This window comes from Octodon degus, unplaced genomic scaffold (genome assembly GCF_000260255.1).
Source record: "Octodon degus isolate 3935 unplaced genomic scaffold, OctDeg1.0 scaffold00042, whole genome shotgun sequence".
In the NCBI taxonomy this organism is placed as follows: Eukaryota; Metazoa; Chordata; class Mammalia; order Rodentia; family Octodontidae; genus Octodon; species Octodon degus.
In genome coordinates this window covers 13,662,939-13,686,566 of record NW_004524618.1, presented here as the reverse complement: position 1 = coordinate 13,686,566, position 23,628 = coordinate 13,662,939, and the positions used below count along the sequence as shown (strand labels likewise).

Sequence of the window (23,628 nt, the reverse complement as noted above, 5' to 3'; positions counted from 1 at the left end):
GGGCAACAGTGCTTGTAGGTAGCGAAGCTCCCTGGAATTGAGGAGGAGCAAGCCAGAGAAGGAAAAGAAAGAAGGGCACCCTTGGAAGGACTGTCTTGTCACTTCTGCTGGGGTGTGGAAGAGCCACCTCGACTCTAAGTGTCATTTTACTTAGTGTTGAGCTTGTGACTCGGAGTCAGGTCCCCATTTATGTCCCAACTCCACCACCTACTACTGTGGCCTCAGGAGAGGACTTTTATAAGCTGAGTTACTAAGTCCATTTTTAGAGCATCAGGCAGGGAGCAGAGGACAGTACCACCCTCGGGCAGCAGCATTAGGATTCAATGAGAAAGGCATGGACAGCTTGGTACAATGGCACCACGAAGCATTCTTATTTTTAGTTGCAAAGGTCATTCTGCACCCCATGTGTAGAATAAAACAAGGAGGGACAACCAGAAACACTCCACACTGGAATACAAAGTAAAGTGAATGCAAAACACGGGAAGTTCACAGAACAAAAATGAGCTCTAGCAAAGCAGCTTTCAGGGGGCTTTGAAGTCCTTGCTGAGACACCATGGTCACCATAAGCCACAACAGCACCAGGAACGGAAATCAGTATCCTTTGAAGACACCGATGTCCTACATAAATGGAACAGGGTACCATCCATCCACCCCATCAGCGAGAGAAGTACCTGGCGGGAGCCACGGGAAGGTCCTTACTGCAGCCGCCCTAGCGGGTGGGGACCTCACAATCTTGCTGGGGGCACAGCCAGGTCCTTGGGTCCCACAGACAGCAAGCCCCCTTCACACTGCTAGGCGAATCCATCAATCCAATTTTATAAACAAGCTGTTTGCTCAGTAATTGCTCACTGCTGCAGAAAGGGTTTCAACCTGACACGCGGCCGTCGCTCCCTGCAGGCAGCTCTGAGAAGTCACGATGCTTCTGCATCAGGGCCCAAAAGTGGGAACCACGCAGCTTCTTAGGTCTCCCTTCCCTAAGTCTCATTCACCAGAATTAAATCCTTTCTGCTCAATACTGTGGGAGGGATGAATAGGATCTATCATATTAACTGCTGTGATAGCCAAACAAGTGACATTTGCTCGGCAACTGAGCTCTGCTTTCAGAACTGAATGACTGAGAGTGACAGAGATGAATATGAGGAATGACACCCCAGGATCTCCCACTAGGTGACCCACAGGTGACACATGATACAGACCAGGTGCACGAGCCACGCCAGCTGGACCTCAGGGAAGGAGACAGGAGTCACTCCCTGGCCACCGGCCCCACACACACTAGCTTCCCAGTCAGTCCTCGCAGGGAAACACGCTGCTTCCAGTGAGGGCAGGTCCAGTTTCCAAGGCAGTGAACAGTCCAAACCACAGAATCAAGTGACCAGCCTCTCTCTGCACATACTAAGTTGCTTTTATTAATCCAGAACGGCATGCTACAGATACTGTACAGCATGAACATTTATTCATTACAAAAATGGCTTTCAAACCATTAAAAATGAACTTGGAATAAGAGCATAAAACAGAACAGTAACATCACAACCGTTAGGAAACATTCAAAGTATTCACAAAAAAATGTTATAGTTAGCATTTTAATAAACCAGAGAGAAATCAGAGACAGTTTTACAATCGCTTCATGTCAACTACAATGGCACTGAATGAACAGGTTTTAGCTTTATACAGCATTTTGCAACATCAACATGCCTAGGTTTTTTTTTTATTTTTAAAGTTCGCTACCTACTTGTATGTAATATGGGTACACAGAAGCGGCAGCTGGTTTTTCCTTTAAGAGTAATCTAATATACAGAATTTTGGCCCTTAAGGGTTTATACCTCTTCATTTAAAATGCTTTCTGGACAATCTGCTACCAAACACATTTTGTTATAGGTGACATTAAAACTACATACAAATCTACCTATGTAACATCACAGCAAAACATGATGAACAGAAAGTACAGCATCAAAAAGAGGGAAAGCTAAAGTCACTGAGAGTTTTGGCACATAGAGTTTTGCACACGGTCAGTCCATGTTCCTAAGGGCGCAGGGCGTTTGACTAGGAGTTCAGGAGGGGAACAGGGCAGTTCCCACGGGGGCTCAGACAGCGCCGCTGAGGTTCCCTCACTGACGTTCAAGTCTTGTTCACGTAATGGCTTTGAAAGCAACTTTTGTTAATGCTACTGATCCTTAATGCAACTACCAATGTCCATTTGGTGGCGTCTGGGTTTCATACAGAGAAACAAACAAACAAAAAGGAGGTCAAAAAGGGAAACAAAAAAATATATACACGTTTCTATATATAAACTTAAAAACCTTATACAAATGAGTTGTTATATATAAGATGCTTATGCTAAGGGGAGGGGAAAAAAACTTTATACAGTTTTGAGAAAAAGGAAAACATACTTTAAAAGGGGACAATGAACAGGTACAACAAGCAATCTCTAAAGCAATAAATACTACTGGTCCAACAGCGCTGTGATTCCATTAATTGTTGAGTAGGATCCCCCTCCCCCCAAAAAACAACACCATGGAACAAGGTATATTAACACATTTTAACCCTTTGTTTCTGTACATTTAAACAATAACAAGTAACATCACAATAAAAGTTGTTTCACACAGAAAAAAAAAAAAAAAGTAACAGCACTGCATTCATCGTGCCCTTACGGTTTAAAAACCAGGTGTAAAATGATTGGTTCGCAAGCTCATATTTAATACAAATAATACAGAACTCCTTCTGGAGGGCTGCTTCAAAATTGCTTCTCTCTCTCTTTTTTCTTTTTGTTTTTTAATCAGTCTTTTAAAACTAAGCTATCAGAACTACATAACAGTTATGTATATATATATATATATTTTTTATTTTAAACGCTACAAAGACTTTAAACAGCTGTTGATAAAAATTTTGGTAGAATCATGAGGTTCTTCTCTCATCTACATATTTAAAAGGAGAAATTGAAATAAGAATGGGTCAAATATTGACCAATGAACTCGATAAACATCAACTCATGTAGCCACGTGGCACAAAATTAAGAGTACAAAACAAAACCCTTCCAGGTGGGGGAGGCGCAAACCGAGAACCGAGGACAACACACTCAAACCAAGCAGGGCTGACGAAGCTAAAAGCTATTCTAAAGACTTGGTGACGAGGGACAGCGGCTGGGGCTGCGTCCCAGCCAGCGAGTTGTGGGAATGTAAGGAAGATGTTGACGGCTGTGCGAGCGACGGGGATGGGGCGATGGGCGGCTGCAGGGCGGCGGGCGGCAGGTCCAGAGCCCCGTTGGGACAGAGGGCGGAGGCCTTGCTGTGGGTGGCCTCGGCCAGCAGGAGCGCGGGCGGTGGCGGCATCATGGACAGGTGGGCCAGGGGGTCAGGCTTCAGGGACAGTGAGAGCGGCTGGGTCTGCTCAGTCTGTGACTTGGCGTCTTGGGGAGGGGAGCCTAGCAGGTGTGGGGAGGGGGGAGGCGAGTCTAGTAAGCTTCCATCTGAAGAGGGTGGGCTGAGGCAGCTGCCTTCACCTTGTATGTAGCGAACGCACTTTTTTTTTCTCCTAGAAACAGGGGGAGAGAGTTATCTGTGAATAAAGGGCAAAGATGTCAAGGGAGAGGTTATCTCATGCCCACGGCCAAGCCCAAGCCACCTAACGGGCACCCGCTGCTCAGCAGGCCCGGGGACAGGTGACACTGCTTCAGTGCAGGCCCTTCACCACACCCCTGTCTGCAGCTGCTCTGCCACATGAACATTGAAGAGAGCACCCCACTCTACTGCCCTACCCCCACAGGACACCCACAGTCCCACCCCTGCCCAAATATAAATGAGCAGATGGAAGGCAGTCACCTGCAGATGGTGGTACTGCTTGCCGGCAAGTGGCGTGGTCCAAAGGGAGAACAGAAAAGCATACTGCTCTTTGGACTTATTTTCACTTTCCCACAGCACTTCCTCGCCTTCCCTCCCCAGTTCCCACCGCTGCCACCCCCAGCCCCGGCTGATGTGCATGTGTGTGTGCGTGCATGCGTGCGTGCGTGCGTGTGTCTGTATGTGTTTAAAAGAGAAAGACAGAGCTCCTTCCCCAGCCGCCTCTTTATCAATATGAAACTCTCAAAATGCTGACTGTTGAGCCCACATAGCTGAAGGCAGCACTAGCAAGAGGCTTAAGGTTTTAACACACCACCACCGGGAGGCTGCGGGCGCCCAGAGAGCTTGCGGGCTTGTCTGTTAAGAACCACACCAAATCAAGAGGGCAGAATCAGGTGACAGGGGAGGTGGGGAACAAAAATAAAACAAAATAAACCAAAAAGAATGAAACCAACAAAACAAAACCAAAAAACCACCAAAAACAGGTAGAAGAAGATAAACAAAGTGGGGGAGGGGAAGAATGAGAAAAACAGAAAATGATCCAAAGGAACAAGAATAACTGGTTGTATGGCCTGCAGGTTGCGGATTAAATCATGATTCAAAGTTGATTTTTTAGTTTTTGGGGTTTTTTTTTTGTTTGTTTGTTTGAAAGATTTGGGGCTTCCCCTCTCCCACCCCCTAGTGAGAAGGTTGGAAGGAGAAGCAGTGAGGATGGGATGGAGGGGGTGCATCTTGCTCTTGTCCCAGCAAGTAGAGGGCACAGCGAGTGAGGACCAAGGAGAATGCAGGGCACCGCGGCACGGACCTTGCTGGGCTGGGCTTCCTGTGACTAGTGTCTAAGCCAGAAAGACTGCCTGCCTCGTGCCAAAACCAGAAGCGCCCTCTCCACTGCCTGTTCGTGTAAGAAACGGGAATGTGAGTGACACAGCCTTTCTTCCTTATCATCAAAGGGTGAGGTCAGGAAAACCAACTCAAGAAGTTGGGCATGTGACTTCAAAGCCTCTCCCACCATTAATCCCAGCCTAATGGGATCCTACTTGGTGGGAAGGGAGATCCTGGCGATCGACTGACTAATGCTATAAAAATCCTGCAGATTCGGGGATGTGCCATCCCAAGACCCTGAGGCACAGTCAGAACTGTGGTGCAGAGCACCATCTGCGCATGAGAGCGAGCGCGCTGGCCAGCTTCCTGCTGCGGCGGAGCAGCCAAGATGCTGCCTGCACGAAGGCTGCCACTGCTGGGCATCGGCACTGGCCTCTGAGGGAAGGGGCTGCGGAGCTCCTGCTCTCATCTGAGCCCCAGAGCGATCTGCTATGCCCATCAGATTTTAGCATGAACTGTGCAGACGGCAGGAGGACAGAGGAGGGGAGGGTGGAGGGCAGTGTGTGCGGTCCTCCTGCCTCGCAGGGGCTGCACCCATTGGGGCCGGACACCTCAGGTCCTCCTGTGCCCAGAAGAACTCTGGGAAAGCGGTAGAGTTCCTTCTCCTCCTCCCTGGGACAGACTGGCCTAGGCTACGGGTTCAGGAACAAAGGAAAACAGTCATCAAGCCTCTGTTTGAAGTCACCTTTAGCCTGCAGATCAAAACATGCTCAAAAACTAAGATGTCCATGCATTGTAAAAATGGGGTGCAGAAAAGAGGAGGTGGGAGAGGGCATAGGCAAAAGTGAGAAAGCAACAGGGAAAAGTGAGAGAGAGAGTAAAGGAGGAAAGGGAGGACAACCAGGAGGATGCATCAAGCAGCATTCCAGGCTCCATGAGGCAGAGAGAAAGGAGGGGAAAGCAACTTGGTGGGCTCAAAACAGAGTCTGGCTAAAACGTCCTCGAATGCCAAATAGAATTAGAAACGCTGTGTGGCCAGCTAGGAGCCCTGCTTGGCTAGGAGTGCTTCTGGGGCTTTCCACGCCCTCCCAACCTCCTCCTTATGGTGTGGTTGTTTCCAAATCATGGGGATGGGGTGCATTTTGAACACTGGACACGGAGACTATGAAGACAGCATGATGCTCCCCGGACAGGGCCAAGCAAAGGGCAGCTGGAACACACATGTACTTCTGACGAGTTGGAAAAAGTCTCGGTTTGCAACTCCTTCTTAATTTTTTTTTTCTTCTTTTTTTAAAAGTCTTTGGTCCTATTGATTTCAGCATGAAGCAAGACATGGTCATAGCAAAGCTGAAAGGAAGAGTTGGGAGAAGGGAACAGGCAGCTGCCTGTCCAAAACTCATATTCCTGCTCCCCTGCCTAGGCCCACCTCCAGCAGGGACCTGGGGCTCTAGCTTTTGTATTCATTCTGAAAGCTAACTAAACCTTCCTCCTGACTCTGCTCTGGAAAGACACCTACAAATTGGCCAATGTATCATGGTATAACAAAAGGTCAGGGTATCATGGTATGAAAAAAGGGCTGGGGAAGGGTGAGGGTCTGAGGAAGAGCAGGGGCCGCGGGCCTCAAGGACACCAAAGGGCTCCTGTCGTGGCCCTGCCAGCCCCTCAGAGCTGCACTGCAGAAAAGCACAGGCGAACACACAAAACAGCTACGTGGGTTTGTGTTTGACAGACCTCTTTCTTTTTTTGTGAAAATACTAAGAAAATTCTGGTGTCTGAGGCAGACACCCATCCTAGGCTTTAAGCAAAGTGGCAGAGGACCTGAGGAGACGAGGACTGTCCGGTTACAGTTAATAATTACTTCTAGGAAGGTTAAAAAAACAGCCAAGTGTAAGTCATTGCAATAGTTTCTGAAACAAGAACGAGATTCATAAGCTACCAGCCACCCTTGGGGTAGAGCGAAGTGGGCACTGCCTCAGCCTACTGTGCAGCGGGCTATGCCTCTAGAGGTCACAGGGAGTGTCCCTGGGGCAGCTCCCCGGGGCTGGCCAGCATCTGCCACACAGGGCATCTGGACAAGGCTCCCTGTCCTCGTGCACACAAGGCGCTGACAGCTTCCCTGCCTGCCACAGAAGAGGCACAAGCCTGGCTCTGCTTGGCTCCTCCTAAGTCCTGTCAGCTTGGGTGTGCAGTCCTTTTTGTGGGCCAGGAATGCGCTGAATGGACACGTGTCACCCCGTGAACGCTGCGCTTCATTGCTCTCCTGCTGAGTGGCCGGCCACCTAAGGGTGTGCGTGTGGCCCTGTGTGCAGACACCCTCGGGCCCTCTCCGCACTACGGGAGGCACATTTCACTGGCTCTCACCCTGGCACCAGAAGGGGATCAGAGACACCACAGCAGACGCGTGGGCATGCACGTGATGGGATGAACATCTGATCTAGCGTCTAGACACGGAGCACATGGCAAAGGCATGGAGGAGAGGGACACGTGACAAGGAAGCACCACAAACAGGGACATGTGTTTGGGTGTCGAGATACCTACCATCAGAATACTCCAAATTCAAAGACTGCTTGTATCAGAACAAAGAAACAACAAATTTAACTGAAGGTGGTCATTAAAGGAGAGGAAACCAGATAGGACCGAGAGGGCAGCCCTCCACCGAGAAGAAGGTACCTACGCTTTCCCTGAGGAAGCAGGCTACGCGGAACCTGCGGGCTGGGGGAAGGAGCGCTTCATTGGGACTCCTCGGGATTGATCTGGCTCTCGGTAGATCTAGTTCACCGCTCCATACGTGCCAATTTATATGTATGTGTGTTTTAAATCTGCAGGCCCCACTATTTGCAGCCCTTTAGCTGGTGCATGCTACTCAATGCCACGCTTCTATAAAACAATGTCAGCTAACCAAGCTCCTCTGTACAGACGGCGGCTGTTTTCAAACATAAAACCACCAAAGAGGCCAAATCAAATAAAAGCGGGGCGAGGAAGGCACCTGGCCCCGGGTTGCTTCTCCGAGAGCCCAGACCCGAGAGCACAGGAATGCGCTCACTGCCAGGGGTGAACTCGGGAAGGGGGCTCTTTAGGCTCTGCCCGCAGGCCAGCGAGGCTCCTATCAGCCAGGGCCAGCCCAGGATGTGGGCTCTCAAATGTGAAGGGCGAGTGCCCAGGTTAGGGTCGTGGTTCCAGTCCTGCCAGGGATATATACACTGTGTATCATTTGTAAGGGCAGGGAGGAAAGAATGAGAAAGTGGGGAGAGGACACAGCATGAAATTAGCAAGAAAAATCTGAAGCATGGGGTTCATTAGTCATTGATGCCAGTGGGAGAAGTAGATGGGAAAGAAGTCAAAATAAACCACCACACTAAGATAGCAGAGGGCAGAAGGCTTTGATTCCCAAAGGCCTCGCAGTGGTCATATACCTGCACGGTTTGCACCATAAAGTCTGTCGGTCAAGCCCGAACAGTGCCCGACACTTCTTTGGAGTATTTGCATCTGTTAGCATAAGGTAAACACAAAAACACAACACAATGGCGGGGCGTGCTCAGTTGGACGGCGGCGTCTTAGCTACAGAGCGCTTGTCTTCTACCTCACCTTGGCTCTATCAGGGACGCGTCCCTCACCAAGGGCATGAAAGGAAAGGACTTCTATGACTCAAACGAAAACAAAATCAAACAAAATGATAAAACACACACACACAAAAACAACAACCAGAAACCAAAAAACAACAGCGGAAAAATAAATAAAAAGAGAGAGAAGAGGAAGGGAGAAAGTGACGTCATTTGCTTCTACCTAGGCCAGGACAAGTATCCCGGGCTGTCTGTCACAAGGAAGGGCTTGGCAGGCAACATTCCCTGGGAGAGGGCGCGCCCGGGGCTGGAGGCGCTGGCCCGAGGAGGCAGACGTGATGCTGTTTTACAGTGGCATTTGGCTAGCAGCAGCAGGAAACAAGCACAATGCTCGCCAAGCCCACACAGTGGCAGCGCCCCGCTCCCTTGTGTCTCCTAGATCCACACACAGAGCTACGAAGCAACAGGCCGGAGAGGGGGAGGGGTGGAAGAGACCAGCTGCAAACCAGCACAGCGAATCTGGGAGACTATACACACCTGCAAGGGCCGCACCAGTTATTCTGTTGATCAAGGCCAAAGCGCGCTCGGCATTTCTTAGGAGCGCTCAGGTCTGAATGAGTTCAAGAAAGGAGCAAGCAGAGGAGGAGGAGGAAGAGGAGGAGGAGGAGGAGGAGGAGGAGGAGGAGGAGGGAGAAAGGGAGAGAGAGAGAGAGAGAGGAAAAAAAAAGAGAGGGGAGGGAGGGGGAGAGAGAGATACAAATAAGAAAAAAATAAAAATAAAAAAGGGAATAAATCAATGACCTGGTTACTAAAGGCAAAATACTGACTTTCGTTTTTTAACTTTCTTTAATTAAAAAATGGTAAAAATCACAATCTTATTCAACTTGTGAAATTAGCTGTTGCAAATAAAGCTGCAGTATCCCTTCTTTAAGGACTGTGTATTAGATTTGGTTCGAGCTGACAAAGGGAAGTTAGATGCCGAAGAACTCTTGCCAATTATTTTTCCTCTGTTTTAGTTCCCCCCACCACTTTTGCCTCTCAATATTCTTTTTCTTAAAGAAGAAAATAAAGCAAAGGAGGGAATTAAGTTTGTAACATGCTTTTTTCTTCTCAGAGTACAACAGTTTAAAAAAAAAAAAAAAGAAAATAACTACAAATAAAAAGAATAGAACAAAACAAAATGAAACAGAAAGAAATAAAGAAAGAAAGGGTTGTGGTATTGGGATATTGCAGCTTTTGGAATGTTTATCTTTCTGTAAAAATCTATTTCCATTAATACTAGGAGAGGGACGGTGGAGGCAAGCAGGCTGTGTGAATGGGCGGGGAGGGGTTAGTCGGAAGCTCTCAGCAGCACTGAAGCAGGCATGGTCAGTAAGATGCAAGTGGGTTTGCAGTTTAGAAGCAGAAAAGCAAAAGGATGAAAAAAAACTAAAGTTAAAAAAAAAGCAAAGGAAAAAATAATCATACTGCAGACGCATGCTTGCATGAGAAACTTAGCGGGGGCAATGAGAAAATGCCATTAGATTAAGGAGGTTTATGACTGAATTCCTTCCATTTTTTTTTCCTTTACCAGTCTCTTTTAAAGAAATACTGCATATTCAATTTGCACAGTTAGTTCAGCTCTAAATCACTGTCATCGCTGCTTAAACAACTGTTATGGGAAAAATAAATAAATAAACAAAACAGAAGTTAAATTAAATTCAAAAAGCAACAAAAGCAACTGAAAAAAAAATCTACTGAAACATGAAACCGTGTAGATGGTCATTTTAAAGAAATGTGTTTAATGTTAATAAAACTATAATGGCAAGAAAAATTAAAAAACAGTTTATCAACTATTTTAATGACTCAAAATGACATTAGCACCTGTAATCGGAGGAAGTGAAAGGCAAGGATTTAGGAAACATTCGCTGTGTTCTGAAAAAAAAGAACAAATTATACAAAGCCTTCAAAATTTTTGTTTGTTTGTAAAAGCCTGGTCTTCTCCAAGGGACCTCTCAGATTGCCTATGCAGTATTTCTAATTTCTTCTAGAAAATGACAAACCTCCTTAATTTAAAATGGGTGCAATTTACCACTGTAAAGGCATGCATCAGACATTCAGGAACAGCCCAGTTAACGCCCAGCACTCACACCCCCGCCTACTCCCCTAGGCCCTGTCCCTTCTCTGACACACACAGTATAAGCAGACTGTCTGCAGCCCAGCAGAGGCATGCCTACTGCTCGCTTTCCAGTTACAGGCTTTGCAGTTATTTAAAAACACATTCCACTAGAATTACAATGTGCTTTTCATGCAACAATGGATGTTACTAGCTTTAAAAGGGCAGTCGTGAAGCAATTAATTAAAGTGCATAAACAAAAGCCTGGCTAGGATGGGAGCCCCCACAGTGTCCTGGCCTTGAATCTTTCCTGCCTCCCCCAGAAGGAAGCCTGACATAGGAGCACCGCCCGCCACCCCCACTGCTGTTTCTGTCACCCGAGCACTGTGACTCACCATTGGTCTCGCCTGGCTGCTTGTCCCTTTTCCTCTTCTTCTTCTTCCCCTAAATGAGCAGATGAAGAGCAGGGAATTAGTTCAATTAACAGCCAGGAGGTGGGCATCTGAGCTCACCTGGAAGGAGAAGGCAGGGAGCAGGCTGCCCTGCCCCCTTCGCCCTCAGTGTCCTAGCTCAGTGTTCAGCTGCAGGGGCACCTTCCTGGGAGAAGAGGAAGGGTCTGTGGAAGAGGGCTTCTCACCTGCACCTGGGCGGGGTGGCCCAGGGCCAGGCTAGGAAGCACTGAGAGTGGACCTCTGAGGTGAAGGAACACTGTGATTGTTAGAGATCTCTGGGGAGCTACCCCACTTCTCCCACTCACATCTCACACAAAAAGGTAAAGTGTCCCTATTTGGCATTAAGGAAGTGCCAGCTGCAGTAGTGGCTTCTCAGAGCAGCAGCTCTTGGTCTTAAAAGTTGGAGGAGGCAGCCAAATAGAACAAGAATGATGTGGGTTCCTTTCCAGACTGCTGCGGGAACACCCACTGGAGAAGGTACGTTTCCCCCAAGTCTGCTGACTTACACAGATGCTCCTCCACCAACCAAGGGGAGTATCCCAAGAAACCCACCAAGTGTGAGAAACACCACAACCTGAAATGCACGTTACCACACCTGACCTAGGAACACCGCACTCAGAACGCACTCACTGACATACATGGGGTCGCAATCGCTCACACAAAGCCTATTTTATAACATCATGTACACAAAGCCCCTGTACTATAAAACATGCATTTTATAGTACAGCATTGAAAAACCTTGAGTCAAACCATGCCGGGTCAGGGGCTGTCTGCACAGCGGCTAGGAGAGCCTGCCACATATGGTGCCAGGTGTGCGACTGTGTGCTCTGGAAACTGACCCATTTCTTCCTCCCAAGCCCCTCTACAGCAGAGCAGCCTCCACCACAGGCTCTACCACCTACTATTTACCACCCGGTCCTGCAGGAAGCTGTTTGCATGGGCAAAGGGGATGGATTACTCAGAACGTTCACCTTCTCGGGCCTGACCCTCCTGGATACCATAGCAGTGTGCTAGGGAGGATGAGGCCTCATGCTGCAGGGGCTCCATAGCAAGGCGGCCTCTTCCGGGTCTGAAGTGCCTGGCCCTCACAGTATAGTGAGGTGAACACCAAAGGAAAAAGGCAGTGATGAACAGAAACCCGGAGAACAGGCTGGACTCGGAAGGAGCCTCAGAGGAGATCCCGGAGCTTGGGCTGCATGGCTAGCTGTGAGCTCCTACATCAGCAGGGCGGCACCAGAGTGAGCTGCGGCTGCTGGGTGGTGCCTACGCTTGGGCGCACTGTGCGCCTTGGTGTGCAATCAAAACACAAACACCCAGAGCCAAGAGCCTCCCAGTTCTCTTGATCCAGGGACTCGAAGTAAAACTCAACCAAAATTCAGACCTCAACTTCTATAGTATCTCATCCATCCATGCCCAGGGCCTTGGGAGAGCTGCTGTTCAGGAGACAAAGGGATGCAGTTGGCCAAGGACAGTGTTGTGTGGACAGAACGAACCCTGAGGACAGGGTCTGGGTACCAACGGGAAGAGGACCGCCGGTGGAGGAGCACTGACAACACTACTTAGACTCCATGGAGGTAGCCTTATTGTTGTTTTAAACTTCAGGCCTACCTCACAGCAGTGAGCAAAAGACCCCAGTGAGCAAACGGTGTAGGACTGATTTCCTTAGACTAGTGTTGCAGAGTCCCAAAGGTGATAACGCTGTGACACCATGGGCAGCTAATATGATGCTACTCAGCACGTTTCTCTTGGGCGTTGCAGAATGTACCATGTCTGATAGGTCAGGTATGACCATTTGATGCAATCCTACTGTCCTTAGGTGGTAACATAAAGACTTCTGTCACTCTGGCTAGAAGAGCAGGAGCACAGAAGAGGTACAAGCTTAGCTTGGAAACACCTTCCAGGCCACTCTTGGGTTCTACAGTGCCCAAAGAAATGTGCATGTTCAAAAAGAAGGGGGTGGTGAATGAAAGCAAGAGACAGGAAAAGGAATACTGTGGGACTGTCCTGCTTCAAGTTTGTAGTATATGGTTAGATTTTTGGACTTATGTGTAAACATAAGTATATAAATCTTTATGCCTATTTTAAAAATATATTCTAATTTTTAAATGTTTTTATCATATTCTGTAGGGACTTAAAGTTCAACATATCAATACTTGATGAAAAATACCTGTTCCATGTTATGCCTAAGATGTTTGATATTCAGACAGTTAGTGAGGTTAAGCTTAACAGCCTAAGTTGCATGGTAATAACAATAAGCTTGTCTTCTGGATGGTTAACGACCTAAGTTTGCAGACCAAAATTAGAGAAAAAGGAGGGCCGCAAGGAATGCCAACACTTTGGCCCTCGCTTTCCAAGGTCAATTAAGACTCAGGACATAGGAGAACTTGTACTATAAAGTCATGCACCTCGGTAGTGTCCCAAATTTTCTGATCCAGGAGATTATGGAGCCAAAGAGGAAAGTGATCGATGATGTAGAGTGTGCCTAAGGAGAGTCACACGGAGAGAATACATTCTCTCAGGCTTTCACAAAGAGCACATTGGCCAAGCAATGGCCGTGACTCATCCACATGGCTGACATTGACAAAGGTTCTACAATCTGAGGTACAGAATCTCAGGATAAATCCTGAGGGGCTTCCACTGACCTTATCACACCCAAAAGCTATAGCTTTTGTTGCATAGGTCTTGCTTTATCTTGGTCTTAACCAAGCAGCAGAAAAGTACAAAAACGAAGTATAAGAAGTAAAGCCATGGTGTTATGTTGAGCTGTAGGGGACTCTTGTCAACAATTTCTGACACTGCCAGTCAAGCGGGAGACCCAATACTATTATGGACCACTGGACTCTTTTAGAATATTTTTCTGAGTTAACATTCCTATAATATTCAAATGATAGAACTAAACAAAAAAGAGGATACAGATGAATGTCCATTTTGTATCTGTGTATTCAAAATGGTTAGGATAGATATATAGTTACATTCTCTTAATGAATAGAGGGATTTGTTCTAATGGTGTTTGTAAATAGGATATCATATCTGAATCTGGTACAGCAATTAACCACTAGGAAGAATGTATGCAATGTGTTAATTCTTGAAACTGTCCTATCAATTTGATTTGAAACTGTCTCATTGCTATTTGATTCTCAATAAAATTATGGAAAAAAAAAAAAAGAAATTTGCAAAAACCCTGAGGTCAAATCAGTTAAAAAGAAGTACTAGCCACGTGGGGTGGCACATGCCTGTCCTTACAGCACTCAGGGGAGGCTGAGGCAGGAGGACTGTGACTCTGGGCCCTGCCCGGGCAACCTAGCAACTTAGCGAGACCTTGTCTCGAAATTTTTAAAAAGGCTTGAAAGAAATACTACCAAGTTTCTATGACAATCAAACCCACAAAATCTTCAATTCTGCCACTCTTCAGTGGAACACAAATGAAATCAGTGAGTGTATATTCATACTCGAGTTGTGGGCTCTCAGAGCAAAAACCTAACAGCATTCTTTGAAGACGTAAAGTTTCTGTAGTGCTAGCAGCGGCTCTACTCCACACCCTCTCCTGAATCATCTTGGGAGGCCTGCTCTGCCATCCAATCACCTTCTGAGCATAGAACAGCGCAGGGGCAGGTGAGGCGCCTTGCTGACCTTCTGAAACCAGGCAAAAATATCCCAGAAAAACCTCGCAACAGTGTCACAGGGACTCCCAGGCAAGTCTGACATGCATTCCTTTGACGCTGCCACCAAGTTCGCCTTGTCTCCTTGTAGAGATTTCACTCTGCACAATGCCAGGGGATACAGGGCCGTGTGCACCCCATTGTAAACGGCACACCCCAGGGCCGACAAGCTCACACCCTGTGCAATGGTACATGAAGGTCCTAGCGTACCCAACTGTCCCTTGGATCTGGTGGCTATGTGACACCATTCTAGATCACCCAAGAGCTGGGCAGGCAGAGCCGAAGATGAACACTAAGCACGTGACCCTGAGCCACGAGAGCCGCTGTCCTGAAGAGCTGTGACTGTGTGTGTGTAGGCTGAGGAGGAGCTGCCGCTGTAAAGCTCTGCCTCGGGGTCAGGTGGGAGGGCAGAAGCTTTCTCATCCTCTTCCTTTCAGCTCTAGAAGAAAGGCTCCCCCACTGCTCTCATGCCGAGGACCAAGGGAAAGGTCCCAAGCAGTCACCCAGTGACGCCTCTCCGTTGGCAGCGAGGGCTCTCAGCAGAGTGACAGAGCCAGCAGCGTGGGACTAGTGCAGCTTCCTGTTTCGGTTGGGGGCAGGGTACACACTATCACTGGCAGCTAGGGCAGTGGGACCCCGAGGGAGAGGGGCGGCATGTGGCAGAGAAGTCCCGCAGGCTGTGCTCTCTCTTCTCGCTTGTCTACACAGTGAGAAGCAAAAGAACTAGCAGATGTGTGGAAGGGAGAGGATAAAGAGGGGAAACCCCTCAGAGCAAGAAGAGGCAACCCTCACTGGGGCCGTGTGGTCATGCAGATGCTGGGGCTGGTTGGATGGCAGGGCCTGACAGCAGAAGTGCTCACCCTAATTCTGAGCCCACACAACAAACATCCCAGGCATCGAGGGTTCACCACTGGTAAAGCTTAATGACCTCAATCTGCCCTGCAGTTTCTGCACCATGGATGCTCCCAACAAGAGAGCGGAACCCAAGTGCTGATGGGATTCAGAGCTCTCTGTGGCACCAGGACCCAGAAGGAGAGGCAGGAGGCCCATGATGGAGTGACATCTGGTTCTCCACAGGACAAGTGCAAAATCACGACATGAATGCAAAGTACATTGAAAAGTTAGAGCCATTCCATTCATCTACACCAGTGAAGCCAGCTGTTCATTATCAATGAAAGCTGTTAAAGGTCCGCCATCACCGATCTAGGGCATCTAAGAGACAGCCCAGAATTTGAACTACCAGACAAAGGTCAAGACCAGAATCAGTGCCACTAGAGGAGAATAAGTGTATAGGACAGTGGCGGCAAACCTATGGTACATGTGCCACTACATGCTTGTATCACTGCTTGTACCACTGACAGTTCTAACGGGTGCACCATCGCTGGTCTAGGAAGAGGGCAACTGTGGATGTTGGTGCAATTAGTAAAAGCTAGTATTTCATGATGGTGCTTCCTAAAAGCCAAGAGGGAAAAATCATGCAAATCCTGTAGGTAACACAAAGCCTAGAAATATAGGCATCACACAGCACACCCTTCAGGAACCCCTGGAGCAGAGTCCTTTCATCCATCTTGGCAAGAATGACTTCCACAGGCTATTTTCAGGGAAATTCCCGTCATGCCCCTTTAAAGATAAAACAGGTACCAACCAACTTCAACCACACCAAGGAGGCAACTGTCCTGATTTTTCCTTCCTAAGGGTGCAGGTCCTACTGAAGACCTGAAGAGCTCAGCTCTCTCCCTCCACCTCTACCCATAGTCTGTGTAAAGCCACATATACTGCTGACTGCTGCAGCTGAAGTACGTGCCTGATGTGGAACCAAAGCCCCTCAACGTGTACTCTAGGGGACTAAGCAGCGGGCTAGGATGGAGGTGTGCAGAGCCCTCACGCATCTCACGGCTCCTGAGCTGGGACACTGGACTACCTCCCCAGTCCACACAAGCCTGACTGCAGACTGTCAGAGCCATACTGGAAGCCAGCATGAGCCTGCCCAGGTCAGCCATATGGCCAGAAGCTAATGGTCGCAGCAGTGAGCAGAATACGGCCCAGGAGCCTGATTCCAGCTGGCAGTCACCATTCCCTCTATGTGCACAGACACACCACCCTCCACCGTTTGACAGACAGAAGTCTATCTAGTGGAAAGCAGTTCACCTACATAGTTATCCCGAGCAGACCAGCCGGGGTAGAGCTGCATGTGAAGCTGTCGTTCCTTCCGGGCCAGCTCGTAGTACTTCGCTTGCTCTTCTCTGGACAGTGCATGCCACTGGAGGACACATGGGGCAGGGGACAGACATGCAAAATATCACGAACTGCCCCCTGCCAACCAGAGGGGAATGGAGCCATCTACAAATATAACGGTGACAATGGGGGTGCTTGGGCAAAACAGTTTGCCAGCTCCAGAGGTGTGGCTGTATTGAATGTCGTTCCAGCATGGAAGGGAATGACTGTCAAGGTTTCAAAAGTGGCTGAGAGAAAAGGACTCTCTGGGAGACGGGGACAGGGACATGTGACCACCCACCCAAACCAGCCTTCCTGTGGAGGGGCTGCCTACCCTGCGCCCCAGGATCTGGTTGATGGCCGCGCTTTCTTTCAATGTGCACTCAGCCACGACCTTCGCCCTCATCTCCTTCATATACAACATGAACGCATTAAGGGGCTTCTTTATGTGGGGCTTCTTCTTTTCTTCCTCCTTTTTGGAGTCCTGATGCTTTCTGGACAGACATAAACAGGCAGACACAGACAGCCTGATAAACAACCATGTAGCCCAACTCCCTGCGAGGCACAGACCCACACTTGGGTCTCTTTCACATTTAAGCCTAGCAGTTTTTAACAAAAAGTGTGCTTCCACTTTCGGTCTCCTCCACCCCAGAAAGAGGGAACAACGAAAATAGCTTGAAGGAGGGAGTGGGGCAAGTGAGAGGCTCTGTAACCACTTCCTCCAGTTTCACTAATAGACAGTTTTCCCAGCCAGAGGGGAAGGCACTGAGGCCTCTACCCGCCAGGTGCCTGACTTCGGGGTTAGAGACGGGCGAGTTCTTATGAATCCCAGTCCACAGGAACAGTACCCTTCCCCGGGGCTCCAGGGGCTCCGTCAGGAAGCCCAGCACCTTCACTCCGACTCCATCTAGAGTGGTGCCCGCAGCTGCGCGGGATCAGCCGCGGTCCGGCAGGTACTGCGCAGCCCCCACATTGGCCTTGCTGCGCACTAGGGCTCCTGGGTGGCACTTACGAGCTGTGGAGCGAGCCGACGTCACTCTGGGAGGATTCCTGTTTGACTGTTGGGGTGACTATGGCCGGGTGGGGGATGCCGGTCGTGTGGAGGGTGTGATGTGGTGGGACCATGTGGGGAGGGAACCTAGAAGACAGGAAGCTGTGTAAATTGTCAGAATCAAAATGCATGAATGAGGAGAGATGTGTACACACAAATAACAAGAGAAAAAAACTAAGCACGTAACATTCACATGAAAGCAACACAAGGCCTATGAAACCTGTCAGCATTAATTAGTGATAAATTAAACATAATGATTCTCATAACGTTATTAAAGCCAACCTTCCCCTATGTTATTGCTCCTGACACGAGACATTATGATTTTTAAACATCTTGGGCAAAAGACAAAGTCAAGTGGTGTACTTGGGCGGAACGGCGGGCTTGACGGCCTGCTAGAAATCGCAGGTCCACTTGTGTTTGGAGGCATTATTATTATTATTATTATTAGTGGCATCTAAGAAGACAATTTCCGAAGGCCTAATCAGCTCAAGAATGAAAGGTGAAATCTTTTGTTGTATATTGACAGCTAAATAAAATATTAACGCGGTTGAAATATACATACATTTTTGACAATGCTGCGCCTGCCTCATTAGGCCTCATTGTGTTGATGGAGGGCAATAAAATTTTTATTTTTCTTTTGTCGCTGGGACCATCATTTGACAGGGAGGGGAGAGAATGAGGAAGAAAGATACGGTAAAATTCAAATCGTCCCTGCTTGGTCTCCTCGTAAGTCACAGATGTTTTAAATAAGCTGGTGTCATTTCATAGCAAGTTGCAATAAAAGCACGTACTCAAGTGGAGCTTTCAATTCCTGATTCTTAAGTCTTATCTTCTGCAGAATTTAGGTCTTCCCAGTCACTCTTACTTAACAGGCTGTCTGCCTTGCACATGAGTGTCAAAAATTATAAACAAAGAACATGGTTTGTGTTTTCTCCTCTAACACCATGCACTTCTGGAAAAGTTCTCTAAAATACACAACAGTCCCTAACGTGACCTTTCCCAGCCAGGCAAATTCATGCGCAATGAAGAGCATGGCCCATCTGCACACTGACAACTGGAGTGGGCAAAGGGCGTTTATGGTTTCTGATCCTGCTTCGGGTCCCACGATCTGTCCTGGGAAGGAGGCGCCCTTCTTTGGAGAAATTGTAATAGTGCACATTGTAGAAAGAAGGAGGTAAGGGGCAGAAAGGGCAGAATCCCAAGCGACACAGAAGTGCAACTCACGCTCTGCTCCAGCAAGGCTGCGTGAGCGAGCAGATGGGCTGTCCCAACGAACGGGAGCCCAGGTCGCGGCCACTGGCGCTGCCTAACAAACCTGAGCCAGGATGGCCCCACACCACCGGAGGAGAGGGGTTTCCTTCTCAGAGAGCCCATTTCAGTGGGCATCAGAGGTCCTAATGAGACTTATCAGGGCAGTTATTCCAACAGAATCTGCTACTTATGTCTAAGGTTCTTTCCATAAGTAAAATGGACATAGATTCCATTTGGCCAAAATAATGTATAAATGTTAATTTGAAAAATGATTGGAACATCAAAGAACACAGAGAATCTACATAGATCATCATAGAGAAAAATGTCAGTGAACGATGTTGATTTCTTTAGAGGGGTCTTCTAAGCACCTGATTCAAAAATACCACTCTAAGATGGCCCTTTCCTACAGCTGCTCTGCCAGTGGGAGCCAGTGCTGGGGCTTGGAAGCGACGACACGGCTTCTTCACAGGAAACACAAGTCCTTTCAGAGTGTGCGTGTGTGTAGGGAGGGGAGGGCCGGGAGGGGAAGAACAGGAAAGACAGGAGAGAGGCAAAGAGAAGGAAGTGCAAGGAGTGGGGCTGGGCACAGGATGAGGGGGATAACCACCTCCACCCCTCCCCCTCACAAAATAAGAAACCAGTGGGCAGAGGGAAGTACTTGGGCTCCAAGTTACACCCTAACCCTTCCCCACTGTCTGAAGGCTAGAGGAACTATAAGCTATAAACATGTGTTCGGCAGTGCTCGAGTGAAGGTGCGGGTGGCGTGGCAGCCTGTGCTGTAGGTTAAAGGCTTGACATTCCTTAAATACATGTCCCCTTCCTGCAGAATGAGAATGTGCGTACAGACATGATGGAGAGAGAAAGCAAAACGCTGCGTGTGCACATACACAGGCGAACACCAAATTCCAGGAAGATAGCGCAGTTTGGGTATGTTCTGAGGCAGGGACAGATTTCTGGGGCGGCCGTGAAGAACAGGCACTTGTGAGTTCCCCTGTGCTACACACACTCATACGTCTGAAGAGCGTGCGGCAGAGACTGCAGAAATGTGCATGCGGCCTGTCCGCATACCTCCGCTCGAGAAATTCCTTCCTGCAAGCAGTGCTCTCACGAAATGCAATAAACACCCTAAAAATTCTAGGCAGCTCATTATATACCCCCGTCTGCTTTCATGGCTCCGAGCCAGAATATAATGATGAATCTTAACTTGTTAAGGACAACTAATTTTTGTTTCTGGCTGTCTCAGGGGCCTCTCTCTTTCTCACTCGCACCTTCCTTCGCTGTTGACGCGTTCCTGTTAACTGGATGTCATCCGCCGGCCTTGATTTCATGCACAAGCAGTGGGATGCATTTTGCCGTGCAACAATCCTGCTTTGAGTTGCATTGGGTTTGTCATTATTCTCTCATTTCCCCCCTTGCACTTGTAACATTTCATCTCTTCCTGCCTTATTTTTTGTGAGCCACGGTGCACCCACATTATGGTTTATACATGATCTCACTCCCTTTGAAGCCGGCAGATTTCAGAGCCCGCTCTCGTCAGGAGAAGAGCCTTGCACCAATTTAGCAGGCTGAGGGCCCGGAGCTCCAACATCTCAATCTAAAGGGGGTCACAGGGTGGCACAAGTGAGTGTCAGCAAGAGCTGTTTAATTGCCAATCTAGGCTTCTCCATGGTGTTTAAAGTATAATGACCCATCACTTAATTCTGAGAAGTCCTGGCCCCGCTGCTGAATAGAATGAATATCAAAGGGTGTTCCGGAACAGGGCAAGCTGCCTACATTTGCTATAACTGCCATAAGTATAATAGACCTATACTTCTGTCGCCCTATTACCACAATAATGTATTTAATTTGCTGTATACGCTTTTTAACTAGCTACCTTTCATACAGCCTACCTGGGGAATCGGCCGCCTCCCCCACCCCCACACACCTTGAGCCCCTAACCTTTCTTCCCTCTGTTGTCATCCTTTCCTTGGAGTCCCCTGCCCACCTATAAATCATCGACTAGCCTCCTAATGATAATTCAATCGATAAGCTTAACCCCAATCCCTATCCTACCATTATGTCACCAGTTCCGACCACTGGATGTGCCTGAGGTGCTCAGGTGTGGTATAGAGGGCCGGGACTGGGCAGGGCGCGCTGCGGGTCAGCAGCAGCGTCCTCTGGGGAGGTCTCCTGATGGCGCCCATGCTCTGCAGGCTGCCATGACATTATTTAATGAGCGCAATCTTCCTCCTCCCCCTGGATGGGGGAGTACAAAAAGTATTTTCCCACTTCGCTAATGCTGGTGTGGGTTTTGAAATTGAGATGTTGCAGCCCACAAGGGAAATGGCTCTTTATGACTCTATGATATCCACGGCGTAATTACAAGTGCCAGCTATGCCAGGGTGTGTCTCCTCGGTGGACGCAATGCGTGCTTTTCCCTCTGCCAAAACCGCTGTCCCGGAAGTGGCAAGCAGCACAGTGGCCTGCATTGCCAGCCCTCTCCCTGGTCTTGGCTCCCCACGTCGGCCACAGAGAATGAGGAAAAGGCCGGGGACAGCATCCTCACTGTGTAGTGCATGCTAATTTAATTAGGTGCCATCATCAAAATGGATTGGTTGTTTCAGACCATCAGGAAAGTCTAAACCTCCACCGATTTAATTAACTTGACTGAAAATCAGATGAACAGAAAATAAAACTATCATTAGGAGCAATTAGTGACTACTTAAACATACTGCTGCCAACCAGTTTGTAAATAAACTAGCAGTGACTGAAAAATTAGCCAGAATTAATTAGAGGGAACAAAACAGGGACATGGGAGCGTGTGCATGTTGTATAGATGTACCTGAATATAAACATACACGAATGACATGCACACAGAGACTTTTTGTTAAACTTTTGAGGATTTAGAGCTGCACGGGCCAATATGGCAGCCACCAAGTACATGTGGCAACTGAACTGTGTTACAATTGTAAGATACACATCAGACTAAGGAAACTAAGCGCTAAGAAGAGTAAAATTCCATTAATAGTTGTTGCACAGAGATACCATGTTGAAATGATAATATTTTGGCCATACTGTACTGGAGTGAGTAAAACATATCATTGAAAACAATTTCATCTTTTTCTTTTTGACCTTTCAAAAGAGCACTATTAGAAAACTTCCAAGTCCCCATGTGCCTCGCATTAAGGCTCTCCTGCACTGTGCTCCGCATGGGGAGAGCAGAGTGTCTGGCTTTCTGGCTGACCTCGATCAGAATTTGAATTTTGCAAGGAAGAACAATCTTTCCTTAAACTATTTGTGTCCTAACACCTTCTCTGTTCTTATCCGACATGAGGCAACAGGGAAATGATGCCTTACAAAGCTCCATGTGTCTTAACTGCTTTCTTGCACCTTCCTAATTTCTGAAAATATGCTGCTCCACTGATTGGCTCATAAAAATCCAACAGAGGAAGGCATCACTTAACTTGGAAGTTCAGGCAAGTGGTCAGTATTTTCTAGGAGCAAAGCCTAACGCCCTTCAGCTTTGACCTGTTAAAGCCTCGTGGAGCCACAGTCCCAGGGTGGCCTGATGCCCAGCTAGAGGACTTTCTGGGAGGCTGAAAGCCCTGGTTCTTGGACTCACCTGGACATGGAAGCGTTGACGGTCAGTGCTGTGGGGTACGGGTGTCTGAATCCTCCTGTTGTGATTGGGTACACTGGTTGACCTTGCCTACAAAGAAGGGGTCTAAAGTGAGAGACTGAAACAAGGCTTGGGGTGGGGACAAGGAAAGGAAGAACAGGGAAAAGTTCTCTCTGCATAGTAAGCTTTATTCTCATTTGATCAGAACAAAAATCTTGGGGATTGTACAGGAAGGATCAAAGGAAAGAAACACAGAACAATTTGAATGCCATAAATCTGATAGGAATGGCTAATTAAATTTTATAACCTCTGCTTATGTCAATAGAGACCCTCTCCCCAAGCTGAAACTAGGTGTTTTGTTGTAATAATTAAAGGCGAAGTCTCGCTTGCTTTAATGGAGCCATCACACTAATTGAGGGCTACACATCCAAAGGAAAACAATAATGAATGTAAATTTATACCAAAATAAAGTACAGTGAATCAAAGGACTTCAGTTGCGCTTTGGGCCTCTTTCGGTATTTAGATCTCGGTGAGAAAACATTAAATTAACAGAGCTTAATTTGTAGCCTTTTGTCAAATTAACAAGTGTTGACAAGAGTTACCGGGGGGAGAGTCCCCAAGAAGAATTGTGGGTAACCAATAGACAATCACACCTCATTACAATAATTAAAAAATACAGCAACATGCAAAATAGCATCCTCATGAAAGACACACAACTTTTCCTGACAGAGGGTTGTCTGAGTTGGCTATTCCTTTTTATCTAGGCTTCAGGATCTCACAGTTAGCCAAATGGGGCAAAGGATAACTGACATCTGTCAAGGGTTAGCCCCATCTACTAAGGAAGAAATGAGTCGCAAGCTCATGTTCATGTCAGTCCTACCAAGCAAGCAAAAACAAAACCCAAGGAGAAGCTGCGCCTGACCAGGACTGGTGCCCAGTATGGGCACTACATACACCAATCTGTTTTTTCTTTAAAAAAGAACAGAAGCTTCTTACCTATAAAAATAAGCAGAAAATTGGAGGTAGACCACTCTCCAAAATTTTATCTTCCTTAAGGCTATAAAAGGCTGTCTTACCACCAAAGACTGGCATT

At 47.8% G+C, this 23,628-nt stretch overlaps 1 protein-coding gene across 5 annotated transcripts in view; it reads right to left on the bottom strand.

Moving 5' to 3' along the window:
• Window positions 1-2,169: 2,169 nt before the first annotated feature.
• Window positions 2,170-23,628, bottom strand: part of Tcf7l2 (transcription factor 7 like 2) — a 174,768-nt gene continuing 153,309 nt past the window's right edge. For 3 of the 5 annotated variants that reach the window (XM_023715547.1, XM_023715551.1, XM_023715549.1), the window contains 8 exons: window positions 22,539-22,625; window positions 17,648-17,773; window positions 16,970-17,129; window positions 16,574-16,681; window positions 10,706-10,754; window positions 10,079-10,129; window positions 8,753-8,825; window positions 2,170-3,528 (listed from right to left, as the gene is read on the bottom strand). In XM_023715547.1, the coding sequence (XP_023571315.1) occupies window positions 3,105-3,528; window positions 8,753-8,825; window positions 10,079-10,129; window positions 10,706-10,754; window positions 16,574-16,681; window positions 16,970-17,129; window positions 17,648-17,773; window positions 22,539-22,625 (1,078 nt within the window). In that variant the 3' untranslated portion in view covers window positions 2,170-3,104. Of the gene's footprint in view, window positions 3,529-8,752; window positions 8,826-10,078; window positions 10,130-10,705; window positions 10,755-16,573; window positions 16,682-16,969; window positions 17,130-17,647; window positions 17,789-22,538; window positions 22,626-23,628 lie in introns of all 5 variants that reach the window. The other 2 variants (XM_023715550.1, XM_023715552.1) reach the window with 2 other exon arrangements.